This window comes from Pseudoliparis swirei, chromosome 18 (genome assembly GCF_029220125.1).
Source record: "Pseudoliparis swirei isolate HS2019 ecotype Mariana Trench chromosome 18, NWPU_hadal_v1, whole genome shotgun sequence".
Lineage (NCBI taxonomy): Eukaryota > Metazoa > Chordata > Actinopteri > Perciformes > Liparidae > Pseudoliparis > Pseudoliparis swirei.
In genome coordinates this window covers 25,285,137-25,309,946 of record NC_079405.1, presented here as the reverse complement: position 1 = coordinate 25,309,946, position 24,810 = coordinate 25,285,137, and the positions used below count along the sequence as shown (strand labels likewise).

Sequence of the window (24,810 nt, the reverse complement as noted above, 5' to 3'; positions counted from 1 at the left end):
CTTTGTCCTATTCAAGTGGCCCAGTTGTGTAAACCATGATGTGATGTATGACATCATGGTTTAGGGGGGTCGGGGGGAGTAATCGCCCCTCGAGAGTCCAAGACTTTATCATCACGTGGCATTCGTTAATAATAATCAATGATCTTTTCTTTATCCTGATTAAAACCCCATTTGTCTCAATTAATGGTAGACTTAATAAAAATAGTATATATATATATACTGTATATATATATATATATATATATATAATAGATATACTGTATATAAGAGGCTTATCATGTCTAACAAAGGCAGCATACATCATAATACTCATAATTACAATGAACACACAATGTATCCTTTAAAAAAACAAAACAAAAACGTTGTCAAAAAGAAATGATCCTGACAAAACAGCGTTATTTGTTTTGTTAGTAGCATTTCTTTTTAACAACTTTTTTCTTTTAAAGGAAACATTTGGTGTTTATTGTCATTTTTCAAAGGTTGAATTTCTGCCTCTGGTCAACCTGTTGAGTAATTAGTATTGATTTGAATCTCCTGCAGCTATCGGCTGATTACCTAGCGCTAGTGACCTCTTATAATCTGAGTTAATGAACCTTTAAGTAGTGATCAAGCTTCCTCTGAATATATTATCTGATTGCGGATTAGGAACTTGCATAATCAATACCTATTAGTCGTAGAGGTCAAATAAGAACACATCTTTTCCTTTACTCTACCTTTTACTTTCCAAGAGCTTCATTACAAATACAAATGCAATGTGTTATATTTTATACAAATGTGCATACATATCTCTTTAACAGGTACAACTTTATTCCAAGGATCCGGGGGGATTCATGGGCAGAACATGGAACACATCCAGTATCAAGCCAATCACAATGAGGGGGGGGGGGGGGGAGCATTCCAGTCTTATAAAATATAGAGCTTTAATTTATTAGTCAGCAACAACAATGGAAAAAGGGAAAAAAGAGTCATTTACACAGGGCATTACAGGAACATCACCGTTGTGCATTTAGTTTTCTTCTTTTTTTTATTTCTCCATAAAGTCTGATGATGCAAAAATACAACAAAAAAACAAAAACAAAAAAACACTCAAAAACTACAGACACGTTTTTTTGTGTGTGAAAAATACCAACAAATTGTACAACCTTTCTTTGCATTTTTTTCTTCTTTCTTTTCTTCTTTTCTTTCCGCGGTCTCATTTTGGAGGAGACAACCAGGAACTGTGATTGATTCTGGGAATGCAGACATCCCAAAAATTGAGGAGCGGATAGCGATGGATACCTCTGTATGAATTATAGATGCATCTTCCCAAAGGCATTCAGAACAGCCTGCAGACCACAGCCCGTGGATTAAAAGCCAAAGATATACAAATACAATTGCACCTTATTCCAGACGTTGTGCTATTTATTTTTTCCACCCATAATATATTTTTATAAATCAAAATGGCATAAATGCTTTTAATAGAGCACAACAATTCTGATCAATAGAACCGTCACACATCTTGTAATAACAACCCGATAATCAGATGTAAACTGCGTTTGTATATATGCCATTGAATGAGACACATATAGAGAATTTCCCTGAATACTCCAAATCAAAAATCTATACTGCTGTCAACGAGAAGATGCATCATCCCGCTTCATACGGGGGGTGTATGAGTAACGAGGGCTTCTTTAAAGCGTTTGTTTGTTTCCCCCGTTCCATGAACTGAGACCACACTGTACACACCCAGAGAGATGAGAAACAGAAAAGAATAAAGGACCACACAGTATCTTATCAGAATTACAGTACAAATTACAGGTTCATGCACACAATGAAAGCCAGCTTCCCAATATTTTGGTTAGTGTCACAACATTGTTACAATGCTCTGTTGTGTATATGGGCAATTGTTTTTTTTTCTCTTTTCTTTTTTTCTCTCTCTTTTCCACACGTGAATGTAAAAGGAAGAACAGATGTCTCGAGTGCTCCGAGCTCGCGGCTGCCGTCTCTTTCATCGTCGATTGTTTTCCCCCCCTCTCATGACAGGAAGTAAACCAGTAAGTTGCTCGAGTGTGCTTGTTGCGTGTGGCCGCGGCCAACATCACCCCCTCCCCCCAAAGTAAAACAATAATGCCCTTTGTGCAAAAAAAACAAAACGTGACCCTTTATTGCACCTCAATCTCAGTTCAAAGGATGTTTGCATTTTCAAAAGAACCAAACCACGATATTCCTTCGTAGATTTGATTTAAAAAATATATATATAAAAAAACAAAACTCATCTGATGCTTGCTATGTTTCAACTGTTTTTTTATTATTTTTTTACTTTAGTTTTGGGGTCTGAAGAAGCGGCGGGTGAATAAAAAGCAGAAAACAATTGAGATTTTTTTTTTAAAGGAAAAAAATGATGAGTATCCGGGTTGAATAGCATCGAAGATGCTGGATCATTTTTACAATCGGTCCTCCGCCGAGGAAAGAAATAGAACGAAATGGTCGTTTTCCTATTTAAAAAAGGGCCCGATTGCACCGGTGGGAATATTTGAAGACTCATCTGTACATCTGGAGGCTACACCCCCACACCCCCCCACACCCCCCACCCCGAAGTAACTGGGACCATGTGTCGATGGTCCCGTCCCGCACGGCAATATCTAAGTCTCTGTCACGAGGGAGTTTACGTCACCGGTGGTTTTTCTTCTTGGCGCATCCAGAAAAAAAGAAAAAAAAGAGCCTCGGCATCGAGTCAAAGCAAGCAAGAAACAACAGAGATCCCGTCACCGCTTATCGACAACTCATCCCCCCCCTCCCCCGTTAGAGAACAGCTTACACGCCTGATAAACACACATTCCAAAGAAACAGTCGCCAAGGTCATATGATGCCCACAGATGAGTTCTGTAATGACAGTAACAGCAACAATAAAATTAACAACATCAATAATAACATCACTATTTGCCCCCCAAACGGTACCTATACACAAAGAGCATGTTTTTTTCTTTTTTTTTCTATAAGTACAAAGAAATCCACAGAATGATACTATATACAACCTACAATAAATACTGTGTATCATATATCTTACTGTTTGATGAATGTGGTGGTTTTTTGTTTTGTTTTGAAAGCCTCTTTTTTTTTTTCATAATGGGGTTTTTGTGGATTTATTTTCACGTTTTTCGCTACTCTCAATGAGTCTCTCCCAGTTTTCACAGGGTGGTGGTGGAGGTGATGGGGGGAGGTGGTTGAGGGTGTTTCACACACACACAACTGGGCTTCTCATGTCTCTGACTCCTCCACCTCCTCTTCCTCCTCTTCCTCCACCAGCCCGTGGTGCCGGCGGTTGCGGGGCTTCTTCTGCTCCTTGAGCTCCTTCAGGTCTTTGGACTTGAGGGCGCCCATCAGCGGGTCTCCGAACTGCCAGTAGTCCTGGCAGTACTGATTGATCAGGCTCATCTCTGGCTGGCTCAGGATGGTCAGCAGGTCCTTGTACTGGCCCGCGCTGGGGGTCCACTGGGTGCTGCTGGAGTGCGCGGAGGAGGAGTGCGGCGCCAGCCCCCCTCCTCCTCCTCCTCCGCCCTCCACCAGCACGTTGTTGACGGCCCGGCTCGACAGCACCACCAGCTGCAGCTTGACCAGCGTGTGTTTGAAGCTCTTCTCCGTGCCCGTGCATTGGTACATGCCGGAGTCGGAGGGCTGCAGGGACCGCAGGAGGAGGCCCTGCTCCGTCTTCAGAATGCGACCGTCGGAGCGCATCTGCAGAGGAAAAAAACCAAAGGGCTCATGAAAAACACCTGCGATGTCACACAGATACACACACAATAAAAAATTCATTAAAAAATTGCGTCTGCATCCGTATTGTATTGGAAAGGACAACAAAAAAAACATCTATATTTTTTAATATTTTGTGTTGAATGGTTTATCCTACTAATAATGCGTATATAAAAATATGTTAATGTATTAATTTATATATATATTAATATATATTTGTATATTATATATATATATACTTAATATTTAATATAATAAATATATTTAATCACTACTTCATATATATATATACATATTGTGTATTCCTCTGTATATTTAATATTGTTATTTATTATATATATATATTATATTATTATATATTATATATATATTTTATATTTTATTTTATTATTTTACTGTGATTCTGCAATATCCCCACTGTCGGTCTAATAAAGGAATATCTCATCTAATCTAATCTATATTTGTTGTTTCAACAGATTAAAGTTTATAACCATGCACTGAAATTAATCAAGTAATAAAGTATTTGTTTACATTTGTATCACACTATTGACACAACTCCGAAAAGCTTTCTTTTTGGACACGTGCATGCACTTTTGAGACGGTCCCTTACTTCAGCGTATATTTTATCATGCTGCCTGGCTTCAATATTGATAATGAGATACAAGTAAAAACTGATAAATACGTGTTTATGAATGACCTGGCTGAATGAGTCTTCAACTTAAAACCATCTACACCTGCCAAATTGTTTAATTAATGTCTTGTTTTTGTCGAATACTGTGTCCGCCAAGTGAAACGTCAGTGAAGGGGAGGGGCGGAGCAACGAATATTCCTACAAAGACTTGTGTGTGTTTAGATCAAATAAGGTATTTGTTTACATGCTGTCTCAGTCTGTCTGGTGGATTAATATCCTTTAAAAAAAGACAGATTTCAATGAGATCAATCAGTAACTCGATGATTCCCTCTCCCTCTGTACATGCACACCAAGGGAAGTTGATAAGGACCGGCTTCAGAATCAGAGGAGCAAGTGCAAGAGCACTCTGCCTGTGGGAATAGAGACCTTCCAACAGAATAGTCAATAACAGAGGCAGCAACACTACACGGCTTCACAATACAACTTGAACTAGTGCCTTAGGGATGTATATACGATAACAGAGGGCTTTCTGTTCTCTTTTCCTCAGCTCCCCTATCTTTATGTGTCATTCCCTTGGGGCCCGTGTGAGAAATCAGTCGTCGTCCAATCAGAGCCGGGGAATCAGAGAAAAGAATGACACTGCAAGGGTCATTTCTCAAATGTGTCATACTGCATTTAAATCTCCACCGAACCTGAAATGTAATAACTGGGCCACGCCCGATACGGAAGTGTCCGGAAAAAAAAGAAGACGAAAAAAAGAAGTTTATATTGTGACGTTTTTGAACAGAAACCCGATGTGTCACCTCTTTCCTGCGGTCGCTGTTATCTCTCTGCAGATGCCATTTGAGGAGAGCGTGTGGAGAGCGGGCCTGACACTCCAGGAAGGTACTGCTCCCCTCCACCCCGTACTGCACCATCTCCAGAGTGTTCTTATTGGCTGCGGGGGAACATAGAGAGAGAGAGAGAGGGATTACCATGGCAACCAAAACACTCATTACCATGAGCTCCTTACAACCAGAACATCAGTTGTGGCGAATCGAATGTCCTTTTTTAACAATACGGCTGTCACCGATTACCATGACGCTGTCAGAATATGGTCATTGCGGCCCATCCGGAGCAGCAGCAACGTGTCGTTGTTTTTTTTCCGACCTTCTTAATTAACAATTTAGCAGCAACGGGAAGAAAACTGTCGAATAAAAGGTGCCCTTACTGTTAGAGTTGAAGCCTCGGCATTGGCGGATGGGGTTCCCGTATTTGACGTCCTGCCGCCGGCTGCGTCTGAAGGGGTCAGACCAGTGTTGCCGAGAGAGAGGAAAAAAAAGCATAAAGCCACCGCAAGCCACTCGAAGCCATTCAACAGAACGAGCCCGTGCTTTACTTAAGACACCCACGAGTGTACACTGGCGTTCAAAAGTTTGGGGCCACCCAGACCATTTGGTGTTTTCCATGAAAACTCACACTTTTATTTATCAAATGAATTGCAAAATGAATCGAAAATATCGTCAAGGTTAGAAATAATGATTTTTATTTGAAATATTAATTTAGTTCTTCAAACTTGCAGCGCAAAGGAAGAACAGTTGTATAGCTTCTCTCACCAGCATAACTGTTTTCAGCTGCGCTTACATAAATAGGGTTTTCTAACCCTCCGCTAGTCTTCTAAGGCGATAACACAATGTACCATTAAGACACTGGAGATGGGCCTCTATACACCTATGTAGAGATTTCATTAAAACCCAGACGTTTCCACCTAGAATAGTCATTTACCACATTAACAATGCAGAGAGTGTATTTCTGATTAATTTAATGTTATTTTCATTGAAAGAAATAGGACATTTCTAAGTGACCCCAAACTTTTTAACGATAGTGTATGATTTATTAGCAGATAAAACCGGCACTTTACCCAAAGACTATGATGAAGGTGCAATTCAACACAATCGCTACGTCGCCGTCATTCAACAACAAGCCAAGGGAGTCGGGTTAGTCGTGCGGTCGGCCGCTCACCTCTTCTGGGAGGCGGAGTACCGGGAGCAGGACTTGCCGTCCCAGGCGCAGTACGGGTCTCTGGCCAGGCAGCAGTCGGCGCAGGCCTCGCCGTACACATCGCACCGGTGAAGAGCCAGCTGGGTCAGCCCGGTGGCCGAGGACACGTACAGCTGTTGCTGTTGTGGGAGAAGAAGAGGAATGGGAAAAAATATGGTGTTATACACGAGATAAGAGGACATTGGAAGGATGCCGAATCACGTCGAATAATAGTCCTTATTGAAACTTTCAGTTTCAAGTTGTGCAATTTCAGAATCTTTATTTTCACTCTACATATGTATTTATTATAAATTCAAGCAACCCCCCATATTCAAAAACTATATTTATTTGCTATAATTGAAGAAGCTCCATTTTGTTGACTTTTCTAGCTGCATTTGTGAAATCAAAAAAATATAGATATCAGTGGCTTATAATAATAAGAAATTAAATTTATATAGCGCTTTTTAAAAGATATTCAAAGACACTTTTCATACACCGTAGACATAGCTACAGGGAGCAATTCAGGGTTAAGTGTCTTGCTCAAGGACCCATCGACTAGGGCGGGGATTGAACCGCCAACCCCCTGATTGAATCAGACAGACCCGCTAACCGCTAACCCACAGTCGCCACAAATTATGAGATTTTAATATGTTTTTTGCCCGTTATTTTAGCTTCCACATACTTTCACAAACCCGGATGGATGTTGTGCAATACGTGTAAAATAAAATCGTATACATCCGACTCTCTCCGGATCACCTGGGAGAAGATTGAGCTCATATCCACCCCAGGTTGCCGTCGTCGCTCTTATGATCAGCGGTTTGGAATCCGGCCGCGTGAAACACAACCTCTCTGTCTGCGGAGCGATGTCATAGCACGTCCTAGAGGCCACGCATTTTAAAACCACGCGGACAGATAACGAGGCACCGAAAGCTTTCCCTCCCGTACGTCTCTCCTCATTGTCTCCCTCAGACGGCTTGACGATATGAATCATGACGGGGAGGCGACGCAGCTGCACATGTCTGACCTTTTTTTCGGAAGATGCATTTTCGTTTCTCTTTGCCTGAGCAAAGGTTACGAAAATCAGTCGCGCAGACATGCTTACCCTTTTGGATGAGATCTTCATCGTTGTGATTGCAGTCGGGACCTTGATTGGAGAAAAAGAGTGCAGAGTGAGTACGTTGTGATTTCTCAAAGGCAGAGGGATGCACTGGCGTTCAAAAGTTTGGGGTCACCCAGATAATTTGGTATGTTCCATGAAAACTCTGACTTTTATGTAGCAAATGAATTGAAAGTAGCTCAAAGGAAGGCCAGTTTTATAGCTTCTTTCACCAGAATTTTCAATTCATTTGATAAAATAAACTGAAACTGAATAACTGTTTTCAGCTGCGCTAACATAAAAAGGGGTTTCAAGGGTTTTCTAACCCTCCATTAGTCTTCTAAGGTGATAACACAATGTACCATTAGAACACTGGAGATGGGCCTCTATACACCTATGAAGAGATTTTATTTCAAATCCAGAGAATAGTCATTTACCACATTAAAAATGAATATAGAGTGCATTTTTGATTAATTTAATGTTATTTTCATTGAAATAAATAGTGCTTTAATTTGAAAAATAAGGACATTTCTAATTGTTTTTGTCTTTTTCTAAGTGACCACAAACTTTTGAACGGTAGAGCGGAATAAGCAAAACACAGATGACCAGAAAGGGACGAGAGACTTGTGACAAAAGGGGGGAAACAAAGAAGACCATCATGTGTGACGTATCGTCCAAGAAGAGATAGAAGTGTGGAGCTCACCTTGAAAACCTCCACCTCCTCAAGGACCAGCTCCTCGGTCTGCAGGTCGTCTCTGGGCAGAACGATGACTTTCTGCACTGTTCCCTTGTCTGTGGACCACAACACACACACACACACACACACACACACACACTACGTCAGCTACATACCTGCAGCCTCACACCCCCTCCTCCCCCTCCGCCTGTCAACAGGCCCTCGGCTTCCCCCCCCCATTTGATTCTCTCAGCGGCCTCCGACGAGGGATGATCCTCCCATCAACGGCCTCCGCTCTGCTCTTCACCTCCGTTACGCGGCTCTCGCTCCCATTTAACCTTTTTTTTTTCTTCTTTTTTTCTTACATCGATGACGACGAGGCTTCGTTCCACTTAGCGGTTGTTCACTGCCGACCACCGCGACGAACCCCTTCTGACACCCCCCCCCCCCCTCACCGTGAGCCGTTCATCTGGATGCCATAAGACATCCCCCCCGCCTCCCCCCCCCCCCCGGCCGGCATGTTTGATTTCGTCAACAACAACAAAAAGAGTTTGGCATTCCTCCGAGCGCAACACCTGAGATTTATTATGACTTATTTATTTTGACTTCTGCATTGAGGGGCTAACAGCGGCTGAAAGGACGGACATTCCTCCACGGCAGGCCCTCTCTACACCCCCCCCCCCCTCCCTCCTCCGCCCTCCATAATGCACGGGTGAACAAAGGAGCCGGTGCAAGAGCGTCATATAATGCACCATGTGAGGGCTGCGTCCTGTGCGGCGGCTGCTTGCCGTCACACTCTGGGCCTTATTAAAAGGTTCAAGGCCCGCGGACAGACGCACAGATAAGGTGAGCGAGATTAAAGGTGATGGATGTCCCAACTCACAGGTGTCAAACACAAGGCTCCCCACGTAATTAGATGTGGCCCCTGATGGCTTGAAAGACACACAATCACCTTTTTTTTTCGAAAAAATGAAGAAAAATATCCTGTGCTTTTATTTTGAAGGTTTCAAATGAAATGGATTGATGTAATAATATGAGAGACATTTTCGTATGTGCAATATGTCTACACGCAAATAGACAATAATCAAATGCAAAAAAAAAGTTATTTAACAATATGTTAAAGTAGTTTATACTTGTATGTTTCATTTACGACCCTTTGAGGGAGGCCACGATGCCGACGTGGCCCGCGGTGAAAATTAGTTTCACACCCCTGTCCTAACTGTACTCCAACACCCCACCCCTCCTTCCCCTGTCCTTCACAACTGTTTCTCCCCATCCCCCCAACCTCACCCCCCCCCCCCCCCGCTGCTGATCCACTCCTGCCCTCCAGGTACAAATGTCCTGTTGTTTACTTTGCGTGAAGAGAGTGAGGCACACACCCTTTGATTGGTTCCATTTCCCCCACTTGAGCACAAAGGGGAAGAATGCTTTTCTTGTTATGATAAATGATTGCTGGGGAGACAAGGCCTCCTCTTACATGGGATTTATTTCCATGGAAAGGGGTGGTGGGTTCTTTCCTCATTATTCAGCTTCTCACTGACACTGTCATTCATCCGTCTGACTCTGATCAAAGGGAAATGGGCTCAGGAAAAGAAAGAAAAAAGCTGTAATGTAATATGATATTTGTCTCTTTCCCTCATTTCTATCAAACGAAAAAATCCATTGTATCACTCACCAGTTCCTAAGAAGAGCACTTCATAGTTGCCGTCCGCAGCCGTCACTTGGTCCACGGTGATGGTGGTGAACTCGTAGTCCACGTTGGTCCGAACCACCAGGGGGCGCTTGTGCACCGGGTACACGGCGTTGTACATGGCAGGGTGATTCCTCATGAAGTTAATCACTTCATCCGGATAGTCCTTCGTGGACTTCATGTTCGGGGTGAACGTACCTCCAGGGCACTGGAAAGAGACACAGAAGCGTTTAGAAACAATGTAAATAATACTAATAACTGACGTCATCACACCAGAGAAAGTAGATTCGGTGATGCAGATGTCTGCAACAGGTTCAGATGGCTTCTGTGTCAGCAGAACAAAAACTGATGTTATGCCAGATTGCTGTGGGATTCATGTGTGTGTGGGGGGGGGGGGGGGGGGATCAGCGTGAATGTGAAAACTCACTGTAGTGGCCATTTGTCCAATAAATCCAAAATAAACGTAAATCAAATTGCCACTGATGCACCAAAATAAAGCCTTGTCCATTCAGGATTACGTTTCTCCGATCATTTATTGAACTAAACAAAACAAACAAACAAACAAAAGAACTCCTAACGCTGCCTTTTCCTGCGCTGGTAAAAACAACAACAACATAGGCCTACCCAGGTGCATGCTGGTCCTGTACCTGCCTACTCCTACATATAACCACAGGTGGCCACAGTGTTACCCAATTAGTGAACAAATGAACAATCAAAAGACAAAAAAAGCTCTTCTAATATATAAACTAATATCTAACCTAAATAAGCAACTAACCCGAATGATGAGACAATACTACTTGTCAATAAATCCTAATATTAAACAAATAGCTCCAAGGCTCACCGTGCCGGGGCGTGGGTAGGGGATCTTCCCGCTGTAGGCCACCCACTGGTAGTTGGGACCCTCCTTGTGGGCGAACGGCCCGTTGAAGACCATGCGGATGTCGGCCATGGAGTAGACGCACACTGCCGAGCCCTTGAAGACGGAGCTGTGAGCGGAAAGTAAAAGATGGGGGGGGGGGGGGGGGGGGGTGGAGGAAAGGTCAGGAAGTTTATTAAATCTTCTAAAAAAACCAACTTAAAACAGAGCCGGTTACAGGCGTTGTTCGTGCACATCGTCCGTTACACAGTGCACTGACCCCGAGACGGAGAAGACGGCGTATATCACGGGGTTCTTTGTGTCCTGTGTCGGCTGGATGTAAACATCTCCTGTGAGAGAGAGAGAGAGAGGAATCACGTCAGCGCAAACAGACGCGGCTGAAGGGAACATCACGCTCCGCAGCACGAGCTCTCGTCTTTACTAATATTGACACAGCTTTCAGTCCATCCGAGGAGGAGCCTCTAGGTTGACCCCTCCACCGGGAAGGACCGGTGCACGACGACAAGAGTCTGAGACTTCATCTTTGTTGAAAACACATGGGAACCCACATGTGGATTTTGGATAATGAGCAAAGTGTGATCTTTTGTTATGTCTTTATGCTTCTGTGAGAGACCCATACATATGCATAATTGCATCAAAAGACTAAAGGTCAGGGTGTTCATTGTGCGACTAAATGCCATCAGCTCATAACAAGACTAACAGTCGACAGCCATGCTAACGGCTTAATTAAGCTTTACCCGGAGTCGAAATTAAATTATTATTATTACTTTCGCATTGAAAATGTGGAAGATTATGTTTTGATCGCCGTGTATTTATTTATTTATTTGTATGCGTGTTAATCGCATAACACAAAAAGTATTAAACCGAATCGCATGTAATTTGGTGGGATGATTGGTTATTATCCGGGGACCATTTGATTAGATTTTGGGATCGATCGGGTCAAAGGTCAAGGTCATAAAAAGGTCAAAATCTTCTTGAATCGCATGACATTTGGTGGGATGATTGGTTATTATCCGGGGACCATTTGATTAGATTTTGGGATCAATCGGGTCAAAGGTCAAGGTCACAATCTTCTTTTTACCATAGCGCGGTCAATTTTTATCCAATTGGCATGCAACTAATGCCAACATGTTCATAATGCAATGCCCGATCTTGTGATATGCGAAGGTATGCGCTCTACCGAGTGCCCGTTCTAGTTATTATCTATATTTAAACGGGACCGTGTCCAGTTAAAACGTAAATGTCACCATCAGACACATCCACACATGGAAGAATACGCTCCCCAATCTAGTTGCGTAGGGGAAGTGACCGCGAAGGAAAGACGTGAGTCAAGAAGCGAGAGACTGTATGAAAATACATGTTATGTTGTTGAGAACTAAATAAAAAAAGTGAGTTAGAAAAATTATTATATTATATATATATATATAAATCTATGTATATATATAAATATATATATATATATAGGTATATATATATATATGTATATATATATATAAATATATATAGGTATATATACCTATATATATATATGCACACATATATTTGTCTATTAGAGCTCGTGTGAAGTGTGGAAAACAGGAGAACTGATCCAGGCAACAAAAAAAAGTATACCGATATCAGATTTATGCTCATAAAGACCAGCATGAGAAATTAGCTGTCAGCCTGCTATGCAGATAGAATGATACATGGAGGGATGGAGGGGAGGAGGAGGAGGAGGGGAGGGGGGGGAGCATTGTCTTTGAATCTGAGCTGCCGGGTTCTGGTCCAAGTCCACATTAGAGAGTCTGTTTCAGCCGAGCCTTCCTCTGGGGACCGTCTGCAGCCCTGAGCTCATTCCTGGAGGAAAAGGATAACGCTCAAGAGATAGCAGGCTCATTGTGCTTCCTTCTCAGAAGCTACTAAATTCCCTCAAGTCACACACCCATACACACACACACACTCACACACACACACACACACTCTACCACTATGCCATCTTCCACAGCTGCCGCCGCAGCCGGAGCGGTGTGGAACGGTCATGGGTTAGCTACGACGGGTCTGCCACGGTCGTGTCACACAACAGATGATGCTCGTCACGGCGCACAGCTGTTGTTCGGCAGGAAGGACGCGATGCGCACGCGCCGACCGGGGTGACCCGCCGAGGCCGAGATGGAGCCGTCGTGGACGGATCCGAGCCTTCGTGAAGACGTGGAAATAAAAAAAGGAGCCGAGCGCTTTGCAATAAAAGCGAGGCTGACAGGGCGGTGACGACCGCAGCTCCAGGGGACCTCGTGTGGTATGAACAGCTCGAAAAAAGGTTCCATATTCTTCCAGATTCTTCCTGTTGGCAATAAAATCTCAGCTGCCATACATCCCGCTTTCCTCAAAAGATATTGCATTTTCTGCTTTCTCCATTTGGCGTTTTTTCCTCTCTCGCTCTCCGCCTCTTTAATCGATTATAGACTTGTTTTACAGCGTTCGACATCCAACACGCACGAGCTTCTTTCAATCTTGTATGTCTCGTAAAAAAAAAAAAACATTTCCACACGTGTTTTAAATCGCTGTGGGTCATTCTGCTCGAGCCAATCCTGCTTTATTCCAACTGGAAAAAAACTCCCCAGGTCTCAGGCGTGCTTTACCGTAATGCCTTCCTGCATATCGGACTTCAGCACCAGGCATACAGCCGGTGTGGATACATCAACACACTTCTCAGTAATTTGATTCAAACTCTTGAAAGAAAGGGGGCAACGTTCATGAATCTATTCACGGCCACCTGATCTCACTGAACTGTGCAGTGTGATGCATCTAGAGTGCCGCCTTACCACTTGCCATATGTATGCAGACTAAAGGAGAAGTTCTACATCTTGGGAAAGATGCCTTTAAAGCTTTCTTGCACAGAGTTTTATATGTATGGTCAATATGAAGCCAAAGCCAGCAGCCAGGTAACATACAGTAGATAGCCGAGCAGCATCCTCACGTGATGCATGTGCATTGTCAGCACCTTTAAAGTGTGTGTGAAATAATCGAATGTGTCGGTTTATGGAGAGAGGTATATGCATACTGTAGTTATTGGCACTAGTTCCTACATTTGTTCCAGTTGATTTTTTTAAACTTTAGACACATTTCTCCAAGTGCCCAGCTATTCCGTCAATGACCAATAATCAAGGTGCATTCGCGAGTTAAAGTACAATTTGACCTTGAATCCTAAAATCTCCTCTGCACACGCAAACTCTCCAGCGAGACGCGTGTCCCGTTAGCATGAAACTCAATCACTTCCAAAAATGTGCCGTCTCCTCCAGGAGTCCTGCAGGGGAGGAATGGCTGCTCCTCCATGGGCATGTCTACCCTGTCATGGCTGTCACCCTGTGATGCCTTGTTCTTGGTCCTTCACCAACACACACACACACACACACACAGTCTGACTCGAGCACCAACAGTGCCACACACTGACGCCTCTCCAACAACTCCGTCACAAAACCCTCTCTCTTCCTCCCAGACCGTGTCAACACAGAGCCCAAAGAGGGCCCATTCACACTCAGACATGTTCTCACATCATTTTGTCGACACACACACACACACACACAAACAGTTTTTTCTTAGCCTGTCCACTTATTCAGTATTTTTCAAAGCAGGATGAAATCAAATGTCACCAGTGAAAAAAAAAGTTTTGAACCGCAGGCAGTTTGAGATCTTAATAATAATAATGATAACATTATTTATATAGCACCTTTAAAAACAGAGTTTACAGAGTGCTCTACAAGAGAATCAAGGCAAAACATACAAAAATACTAAATAAAGAACAGCAGACAAACTACATTAGGGGAACCAAAGAACTGCATAAAAAGGATGACATCGCTTAAAAGTGGTTCTATAAAAATGGGTTTTAAGAAGTGATTTAAAAGAAATCACTGATTCTGCAATCAAGAGATCTAAAAAATATCATCCGATTCAACGGGCATGGCACTTTTCATTCTTGAGATGAGCTCAGGAGCAACAGTTGTCTCACGCAGCGGCACCGACCACCACGTGGAGACAGAAAGGGAACGAGCTTCCCCTCCGGAGAGGCGAGTAGTCTCACACTCACACACATTCCTGCTCCGCCATCCCATCTGCCGCCCTCTTCCACGCACATGAAAAAAAAATCCGACACTTTTGTTTAAGACGTCTCGAAAGAAAAAAGACAACTACAGTGTGTGTGTGTGTGTGCATTCTCATTACTGTACGCTGTATGGGCCAAGGTGTGTGTGTGTGTGTGTGCACGCTGTTGGCAGGTGCCGCAGTAGAAACAGACCCTGCAGTCTGAGTCGAGAATTCTCCACGTCATTCTTCAGAGGTGATCATACATGACATGAAAACCAATATGTCTGAAATAAATCCAGTCGTGCCCCTTTTGTCTTTTTTTTCTTTGCCATTCGATACGTACTGTCAGGAATGATTCACTGCACGGGGAAGACATTTTAGTTTCTCTCAAGATTCAGACCCGAGAAAAAGGTCTCGACTCAGAAAGAAAAAAAACAAGAATAAAAGCATTTATAATACCTTCGCGAATATGTCTGCGTTTGACATATTACAGACCGGACGATGGCTCGATCAAGGCGGGAAAATATCCGGCAGAATCAAAGATGAAGACAATTGATAGCTGCGGGGCTAGATATGGATCTGGCAGGATCTGACGCAGCGGATAACGCCTGATTGACATCAAAGTCTTTACCCGCCCCCCCCACCAACCCCTCCAACCCACATCAAACTAGAACGGGCACTCGGTAGAGCGCATACCTTCGCCGCAGCCACATTTTGGCATTAGTTGCATGCCAATTGGATAAAAAAGGACCGCGCTATGGTAAAAAGAAGATTTTGACCTTTTCATGACTTTGGCCTTGACCTTTGACCCGATCAATCCCAAAATCTAATCAAACGGTCCTCGGATAATAACCAATCATCCCACCAAATTTCATGCGATTCGGTTTAATAGTTTTTGAGTTATGCGATTAACACACAAACACACACACACATACAAATATATACACAGCGATCAAAACATAACCTTCCGCATTTTCAATGCAAAGGTAATAACCCCCAGATCGGCACTTTCAACAGGAAACGCGGCAAAATGAACCACGGCACGGGACGGAAGGCTCGAAGGAGGCCCCCCTTGTACTCACGGAGCTCGTCGAAGTGCGTCTCCATGCCGTCGGCCCCCGGCACCGAGCAGATGAGCCGGGCCTTCAGGAAGGTGCTCCACTTGTTGACCAGGCAGCAGTGGCCTCCGTCATCGTTCTGTATTTCGGAGACACGGAACAGTTTCTCCGTCACATCCTCCATACTGACAAACAAACCCAGGGGGAGCCGCCCACACACACACACACACACACACACACACACACTATACTGTACATGTTGGCAAGCTCAGAGGAAGGGGCGGCGAGATGGTAAACACCGTCTCCTCCCATACAGACTCTCCTCCATCTGTGTGATGGAGCGAGGCCAGAATCTAATCCCAGTAAGCAAGAGCTGGGACCAGTATGTATCTTGAGAGAACGCATGTATATGGTATTATTCTACTTTAAAGGGAGGGGTGGGGGTTGAGGGTGGGGGGGTGTATGTAGGCTTCACATTCTTTATTCCAGGGTAATATTTACACTATACAGTGTATTTCAGGGTGCAGGGTGAGTGGCAGTAAAGGTATCCAGATGTGGGGCAAAGTAGGAACGACCAGACCCGGGGGTCTCTGGAGGGGGGGGGGGGGAGTGTTTGTGTGCCGGGTCAGCATCTGACCCCCGCCCCCTTTCAAATAATTACAGGGGAGGAACAGCTGAGGCGACGAGCAACACGTCCGCCGCATTTTCTCACTCGTGCACGTCCAGAGACGTCGGTTGTTGTTGTTTTCTTTTCCTCGTAACTCGGCTCGCTGTGTTTGTTTGAGGGAGCGCACTGGCTTTTGTGGAGGAAGTCCAGTTTAACTGAGAAAGGGGGGGGGACTCTAAAAAGAGAGTCTTTTAAAGGCAGTGAGTTATGTGCCACCGCGTACACTTAAAAAGCTTCAAGTGTTGTCGGACTACCGGGGGAGAAGAGGTCAGAGGATCACGGGGTCAGAGGTCAGAGGGCAACCTCCCCCCAGACAGAGGGATGCATTGTAGACAGGAAGGTTAAAGACACACGTGGATTCCAGCACGTCAGCGTTGGCCAAACACTCGGCCTCGGGGAGCCGCCCGCCTGCTTTTTTTTCTTTCTTCTTCTTCTTCTTCATATTGTTGCAGGTTTTTTCTTCTTTTCATTATGTTTACACTCCCGAAAACAAACACGCCGCTCACTGTGTACACACCAGGCAGATGCGTCCGATACGGGACTGGGTCACGGGACTCTGGCCCATCTCGGAGGACTTCTCCCGGAAGAAGAAATACAGCTTGTCGTCGTTTCTCTCGGCGCTGTCGGGGATGAGGTGAACGTGGATGAACGTGGGGTCTGCGGGGAAGAAGAGGCGGTGAGGATGAATTTCGGTAAGGGGGTGGGGGGGTTAAACATCTGGCTGAAACATCTTTTATAAACTCTGGAGCATTTCCTGTTTATCACTCGGCGAGGGATTATAAACACGTGCAAACACATGGCATCTTTTCATTTCCCGCGGGGGTTCATTTGGATATCGAACTGTCACGCAGGAAGTCATCACGAGCTGGACGGCGAGGGCCGGAGGACTCTCACCGTTGAGCCATCTGGAGTTGTACTGATCCGTTCGCATGGCGGTCTTTGTCCCCAAAGTACGGAAAATGGCCGAGTCCGTCCCCATGAAGTCGACGTAGACGCCGGCGTACAGTTGACCATCTGAGAAAGAAAGAAAACAGTGAAATTCCTTCTCGACTCTGACATTCCAGCGCCGGCCTTTGGCTTCCATTTCAAGATGTATATTTAGAACACAAACTTTCTCAGGACTCGTTTATTCCACAAGACAAAAGTCTTAAATCTATTCTATTTATTTTATATATTTTTTCAATGCATCTGTCATTTGTTGGGAAGGTTTCCAGAATGGATGATGTCATGATTGTTTTTAATTACATGGGAGTTCAATTGGATAAGATTCAATGTTCACCAACGCTGCCCTTGCTTTGCATTATGTTATGGCATATGTCACATGACGCAGTTTAAAATGTACATTTACTCTCAACTTCTCTACGATTGAATTCACACAGAGGTCAACAGAGGTCAACCGAAGCAGGCTTCTTCTCTGACGAACATGGGCCTTGTCAGCTCAAATGACGACTATTATTATTTGGAGAATTGTTTGTATATTGCATATTAGTTCGCCTCAGATTCTTGATTAAAATTCTATTTAAACAATTGTTCCATACAGCTTGTACAAGAGAACGGATCTGAGGATGAGTAATAACCACGTTTGGTTTGGACTAATCTGCAATAAACTCTGATATAATATGCTAAATATTCCAATATATATCCTAAAACACATTCATGATATGTTTATGTTGCATAACCAATTTATTTTGTTAGCTGAAAACATGCCCCTCATGATATTGTTTTTTTTTACAGGAACATTTCTGTGGGAAACCATTAAAGAATTTAAGCTTTTGCCAAAAATAGCGCTCAAACTTCCTGAAACAGCCGTCGCACGCACTCCATAAAGACATAAAAATATGAGCACGTCCATGTGTGCACAACTGACACACGCAGAGCACGGCCTTGTTAAGCCACAGGAAGGTACGGTGTTTCTCCTCCAGCTGCTGCGAGGGCCCCAGCGGGCAGCAGGTGTGACTGTCAGGGCCCCCCGGAGGAGGAGGACAGAGCCGGAAAAAACACTGTCCTCCCACCATTATAGTCAATGTCGCCGCATGAAGATTGATGGTCCGTCATTAAAACGTCCGCGGACAACGGGGATGTCTAATGTGGCGGAGAGCTGAGACGCCATTGGCCGACGCCCGAATCTATTGTTATGGTGGAGGGATCTCCATCCTCATCAACACTGACTGCAGTGTCTCCCTCGTGTGACTGCTGGGAGTGACTGGTGGTCAGCTGGCACGGGCGCTAATGTGGGACATTTACATATTTTTTAGAGGGCATTTTTTTGCCCCCACTGATTGAAATCCAAGGGCATTTAAAAAGTGAAAGTTGTGAAAGAACATTTAACCTCCAGGCTTTCAGAATATGAGCAATTCTCATGAAAATGGCAATAATAACACTGTTAGGCAGTAGTCTACAGGTTAAAAGTGTTTTCTTAGATTTGTTTAACAAAAAACTAACAGAAAGCAGGAATCAGACAATTATATTCAATTTAAATGTTATTTCTTATCATTATTAATAAACATTTTAAACAACTGTTAACAATTATAACTTATTTTTACCTTCGCATTGAAAATGCGGAAGGTTATGTTTTGATCGCCGTGTATTTATTTATTTATTTGTATGCGTGTTATTCGCATAACTCAAAAAGTATTAAACCGAATCGCATGAAATTTGGTGGGATGATTGGTTATTATCCGGGGACCATTTGATTAGATTTTGGGATTGATCGGGTCAAAGGTCAAGGTCATGGAAAGGTCAAAATCTTCTTTTTACCATAGCGCGGTCAATTTTTATCCAATTGGCATGCAACTAATGCCAACATGTTCATAATTCAATGCCCAATCTTGTGATATGCGAAGGTATGCGCTCTACCGAGTGCCCATTCTAGTTTTGTTTTGTTATAATAAAAATATATATTTCTCTTGATTTGTGTGTGTGTGTACCTATTTAGTTAAGGCAATACAGATAGGACACACACAAGAAAGAACAAAAACATAAAGCTATTAAATAATCTAAATTATGGGGGCAGTACTTGCCCTCTCCTAGTGACATCAGGGGCAACATTATATTCTTTAGGGGCAGTTTTTCCCCTTTGCCCTTGTGTGTTTCCGACGCTGGTTGCCGGTGATTTACACCCCCCCCCCACAGAGAGAGGATCACCTTGTGGTCCGGAGCCGACTAAGTGACCTTGGGGTGGAGGGGACAGAGGACGCCGCCTTTTCACGAATGACACAACCACAACGCGATAAGCTCAGCTCACTGAGCTCAGCATTAATATTTTGGTCCAATGACTTTTCCTCCAATGTCCCCCCCCCCACCCCACACCCCCCACAGTGCCACTAACACAAGTGTCTTTTGTGAGGCGTGGAGCCGCCATTAGCCTCCAGAACCGCTCCAGCGCTCCTTGGCATTGATTTTTCTTTCCCCTGGTTGAATGTTTTTTTCTTTTCCACATTATTTTCATACCCATCAGACCATTCCCTGACCCTCCAGTTCCCTCGAGGGAAGAGTCTGCATTCACTCCTCGTTTATATAAATTGTTTCCCTTTTTATTTGTCGCCCCGTCTGTAAATATAATGTCAAACTATGCAAGTATGCACGACTGTTAAAATGTGTGCAAATACTTGAGGCTCTGTGGGAAATATAAACTGTTTACATATGGGAATGAAGATCATTTCGCTCGTCAAATGGTGATAAAAGGGATTGAAAAGCTTTCCCAACACAAGTATTTTGTTTGGAAGCCACTAATTCCCCAGTGAGGGATTCACATATTAAAACGCACATATCAATGTGTCCAAACCAGAACATATTCCTGAGGATATGATGATTAAGCCGATTCCTTTAAGCAGCTCGCAGTGGGAGATAGACACGGCATGGAAAGGCCATCAGGCCGAACTATTTGACGGCTGATGATAAAAATCAAAGTTTTGGCGAACATATAAATCTGAAGCCGTGTGAAGGAATAAAAGATGAACAATCCATATGTGAGGACACTGCCATTGCGACGAAGACCGCCGGGCCTCTTTTTCCTACACCCCGTGCCCTCGTGTGACCAAACGCAGATGAAAACTCACTGATCAAAGCCGACACGCTGTTGAGATTCGGGTCGTAGGAGCACTTCCCTTTCCCAGATTCCACTTTGCCCGGCTCCAAATGAAAGATGTCTTCCTGAAATGGAGAAGAAGAAGAAAAAAATCACATGGAGACGGCAATTAATTCGGCACTCTTAGTCTTCATCTTGTCAGCTGTGATTCCCTGGCGTGCGGGGGCGGGAGGGGGGATGAGGCAGCGAATGTGCTCCCTCTGACTCCTGAGGGATCGATGCGGCCTGATGGGAGATGAAGTATTAGAATAATGAGCGTGCGTTCATACAGAAAAATACATGCGGTGGGGAAAAGCGAGGATTTTTTTCCGAATCCTTCTCTCCAATGTGTCGTGGGGGCTGCTTCTCTCGGCATTAATAAGCGGCATGCCGAATATCTCTCCGCTTTCGCGACGCCTGTACGGCTGTGCAGGCATAACTGCTGACACCTGTAATCCAGCACAGAAAAAAACTAAACCTGGGAAGCGGTGGCTGTGTGACTGATGCTCACTGCTAGTGGGCATCCCCGCACACACACACACACACACACACACACACACGTAGCACCGGAGACGTGATTGGCAGGAATATGCATATGAGAGCGGGGGAGGGTGGTTGGGGGGGAATGAATCAGTGGCATGCGATGACATGTCCTGTAGCCACGCCTTCACGGAACCAATCCCCATGTATTTTTAACTCCCGATGGGCGCAGAGATGGAGACGTCTCTGTCACTGCCCATCAGCACGGAAGCAGAGGGGAGAGGATCTGGCACTGGGCCAAACACACTCCATTGGATCACACCACACGTGTGCAATTACCACCCCCCCCCCCCCCTCCCGACTCATCTTCGATTAAAATCAACGCTCGTGCAAATGAAGGAGGCGTCGGCTGTTCACTCCGGGCCACACGCCAGATGTCGACGCGTGAAAACATCACAAAAATGGTCACAAACATTGACGTGTACCAGAGGGAATCGTGCGGTCGAAGAACGTTTTTTTTTTAAATACAACGCTGCTGTAAAGAAGAAAAACAACCCTTCACGAAAGTTGCGACATATTTTGTAATTAAAATGTACCGCAACATTTCCAAATGGCCACACTTCAACAAAGGTTTTCTCCTGTATGTCCTACAAGAGTCTCTCTCTCTCTCTCTCTCTCTCTCTCTCTCTCTGTGAGTGCTTGGAGAAGCTCAAACAGCGCAGACATGTTGGAGTATGCGGCTCCATTATTTCCTTTCGCTGCGCGGCTCGTTGGCTACAGATGGTGTTTGCTCTGGGCTAACAAAGCCCGCTGTGGGGAGCGGGTCAGATCAGATGCTGACGAGTCCTCGCCGCCTCTGTGGGAGAGACTGCACCACATTCCTAGAGGAGGTGGAGGAGGGCTCGCTGGCGTGGTGGAGGGCTGATGGGTGGGACATCCTGCATCGTCTCAGATAAGCGCGGGGATGAATGACTCGCTTATCTGTTGCTAAACATATGCTTAATTAAAGAAATTCAAAAGAATATGCCATGCATCGAACAGCAGTGAAAGCTTTAAAACATTTTTTTTTAAATTTAAGCCGAGCAAAAGTCAACATCCCCCCGAGAAGCCATTTCCACTTGAAAACCCCCTCGCTCTCATGCAAAATATGGCATTTAACACAAATGCAAAGCACAAAATGGACAAAGGGCGCTCAGACGATGGCGCTTGCACAAAGAAAACAATGAGTGAAGCAAGATGAGATGACATCACACAGGACTTTAAGGTTGTGCACGGACTGGTAAAAGAGATGCATGCCAAATGTTACGGAGATAACGGCCAAGTTAAGGGTGGTGGTGGCGGTGGTGGAGGCGGTGACAGAATGTGCACGGACGCAAAGAGTCGGGAGCATGCTGGTTCAGTGGGCGGGGCTGCGGTGCAGACAGGGCCCGCATCCGCACCTTGAGTCCGAGTGTCTCGTGCACCGCGCTGGATTCGGCTGCGCGGCTAGCCCGTCCTCTGGCCTGGGCCATCTGCAGATACATGGACGTCTAAAAACAGGAGACAGTAGCACAGTCTGGATGTTACGCCTCCCTGACCTCAAGCGTGTGTCTCTGGAAACCCGTCCTCGCTTCAGGGCAGTCGTGAGAAACTCACCACACCATGTATATATTGCTGGAATTAATGGGATGGAAGTGCATGAGGACCATATCGACGTCTCTGTGTGTGTGTGTGTGTGTGTGTGTGTGTGCAGGGCAAATGTGTTTGATTTATTTGACCAGATGGTCAATAAAGGCTCAGTATGTGGACTTAACAATACACCCCGCAGTGGGGTAATCAAATGACCACAATCAGTCTGAATGTTGAAATAAAATAAAAAATGTGTGTCAGGATTTATGTGTGGTGTGGATCTTATTATGTTTTTTTGCAATCGCGGTCGACGCCCAGCGGAGAAAAGGCGGAGCCGCGGGGATGCGACGGAGAAAGAAACAGCCCTCTCTCATTAATGGAGACTGGAGAAGTGGAACATTCCACCGGCACCCCATAACGGGAGTGCCCACTTTCCCAATTACAGCCCCGACGTCCCTCGCATGGCAGAGGCCGGCGGGTGGCCCGGGTGCATGAAGGGGGGGGGGGATGGATCGGTGAGGGAGCATGGATGGATGCCCCTTCGTTGGTGAAGGGTCATGCAACGGGGGACTTCTCTCTCCCACGTACTGTATAATATCTCCAGGGGAAATGTACTTTTAATTTGTTTCCCCTTTAAAAAAAAAAAGAAACTCCCCCGGTCATCATTAGGGAACACGTGTGATATCTAAGGAGTATTTGAGTGAGGTGTTAAAAGGGGGAGTAACGCGAGGTGGCGATGCCTGGCTTGGTTTTTTCGGGAAAAACTCAAGAGGTCCCATTAAAACGGGCTGAGGCTAAACAGAGGAGCTTTAACGGCTCACTGGGGAGGACAGCTGCGCGCCGGTGAAGCTGCGCCGGCCGCTTTGCCAGACGCGGAGACACGGTACCTCGAGCGGGCTTAATGATGGAGGGAACTCGTAAAAAGGGAACCGAGCGTAAGGTGGATGGAGAGTAAGAATTGGGTAATAGGAAGGAGAAAAAAAAAGAAATAGAGACGCCACGGAAGCGGTTTCACTTTTGAGCTCGTACGTTATACTCAAGTCCTTGAACCTAACCTGAGGTTTGCGTCCGCGGTTGACGAAGGCGCAGACCGGGTTGTAGGCTCCGGTCCCGCAGATGTACAGCTGAGTCCGGTTCCACGGCTCCACCAGGCGGATGAAGTTCGCGCACTCCTCCTGGAGACGCAAAGAGTCAATGAGCCTGTCATGAGCATCTCAATGGAAAGCCATTCGCTCACGACCCAGAGATGAGGATGAGGATGATCCATTCACCGTCTCCTTGGCTTTTCACCGGGCCAATTTTGAACCTCGCAGGTAATTTTTAAAAAGATTCCTCCGAGCGCAATGAGCCGTGCACTTTTCAGGTCGAAGCGTTTTGAAAAGCGACGTCATTTTCTTTTCTTTCGTTTTTTTTTTGAAGCCCGTCAAGTTGACGTTAATTGGGTTTACGGTCGCTTGTCGACCGGCGTATACTTACTTTGGCGTCCTTCCCACTCACGAGGCACTCCATCCGTCTACGCTCGGACACCGGCCAGTGGATCTGCGACGGGGGAACAGAGAATTTTTTTTAGGGTTACAGCCTACAAACTGTGGCCTTTATGTGATTTTTGGGCTAAAAGGCTTATCCCCCCCCCCCTCCTGGGTAATATTAATCCTGTTGGGATTGTTGTATCCCAATTAGAGTTGTAATGACCCGACACCAGAAAACGTGCACTCCAACAAAAACAAGATGTGGGCCAACCAACACGGCCGCTGCTGGGACCCTAGAACCGCACGTTGTGATGGGGTCGGGTCAGCCTCAATAAATGCAAACGCACACAGAGAAACTCACAAATGCAAACGCACGGATTCCCAAATGCACGCAGAACGATTCATAAATACATTCCAATGCAGACATAAATAAATTAAGATGTGTTTGTGGATCGCACTGCATTCGTTTGTGGATCTCTACACATTCGTTTGTGGGTTTTCGAGAGTCTCCGGCCGTGGTTCGATTCGAAAATGCGTTTTTTTTTTCAACACACACCTATCTGTAGCCAATCAGATGTCGGGGGCATGGACATGTTCTTACAATATGCGGCTCCTTGTTGATGTCGTGGAGGTCCAGGGACAGGATGTGGTCCTTGCTGCCCACGTACATGCGGTCGTGGTCCTC

General features: G+C 45.0%; 1 protein-coding gene across 5 annotated transcripts in view; it reads right to left on the bottom strand.

Moving 5' to 3' along the window:
• Window positions 1-785: 785 nt before the first annotated feature.
• The window catches only part of sema3fb (sema domain, immunoglobulin domain (Ig), short basic domain, secreted, (semaphorin) 3Fb), a 60,524-nt gene continuing 36,499 nt past the window's right edge, over window positions 786-24,810 (bottom strand). For 2 of the 5 annotated variants that reach the window (XM_056437972.1, XM_056437976.1), the window contains 17 exons: window positions 24,727-24,810; window positions 24,133-24,195; window positions 23,712-23,831; window positions 22,488-22,577; window positions 20,561-20,654; window positions 17,397-17,516; window positions 17,020-17,159; window positions 15,860-15,974; window positions 10,978-11,047; window positions 10,683-10,827; window positions 9,827-10,049; window positions 8,179-8,267; window positions 7,482-7,523; window positions 6,363-6,519; window positions 5,571-5,654; window positions 5,164-5,297; window positions 786-3,714 (listed from right to left, as the gene is read on the bottom strand). The exon at window positions 24,727-24,810 is cut by the window's right edge and continues 77 nt beyond it. In XM_056437972.1, coding sequence (XP_056293947.1) covers window positions 3,238-3,714; window positions 5,164-5,297; window positions 5,571-5,654; window positions 6,363-6,519; window positions 7,482-7,523; window positions 8,179-8,267; window positions 9,827-10,049; window positions 10,683-10,827; window positions 10,978-11,047; window positions 15,860-15,974; window positions 17,020-17,159; window positions 17,397-17,516; window positions 20,561-20,654; window positions 22,488-22,577; window positions 23,712-23,831; window positions 24,133-24,195; window positions 24,727-24,810 — 2,247 coding nt within the window. In that variant the 3' untranslated portion in view covers window positions 786-3,237. Of the gene's footprint in view, window positions 3,715-5,163; window positions 5,298-5,570; window positions 5,655-6,361; window positions 6,520-7,481; window positions 7,524-8,178; window positions 8,268-9,826; window positions 10,050-10,682; window positions 10,828-10,977; window positions 11,048-15,859; window positions 15,975-17,019; window positions 17,160-17,396; window positions 17,517-20,560; window positions 20,655-22,487; window positions 22,578-23,711; window positions 23,832-24,132; window positions 24,196-24,726 lie in introns of all 5 variants that reach the window. The other 3 variants (XM_056437973.1, XM_056437975.1, XM_056437974.1) reach the window with 3 other exon arrangements.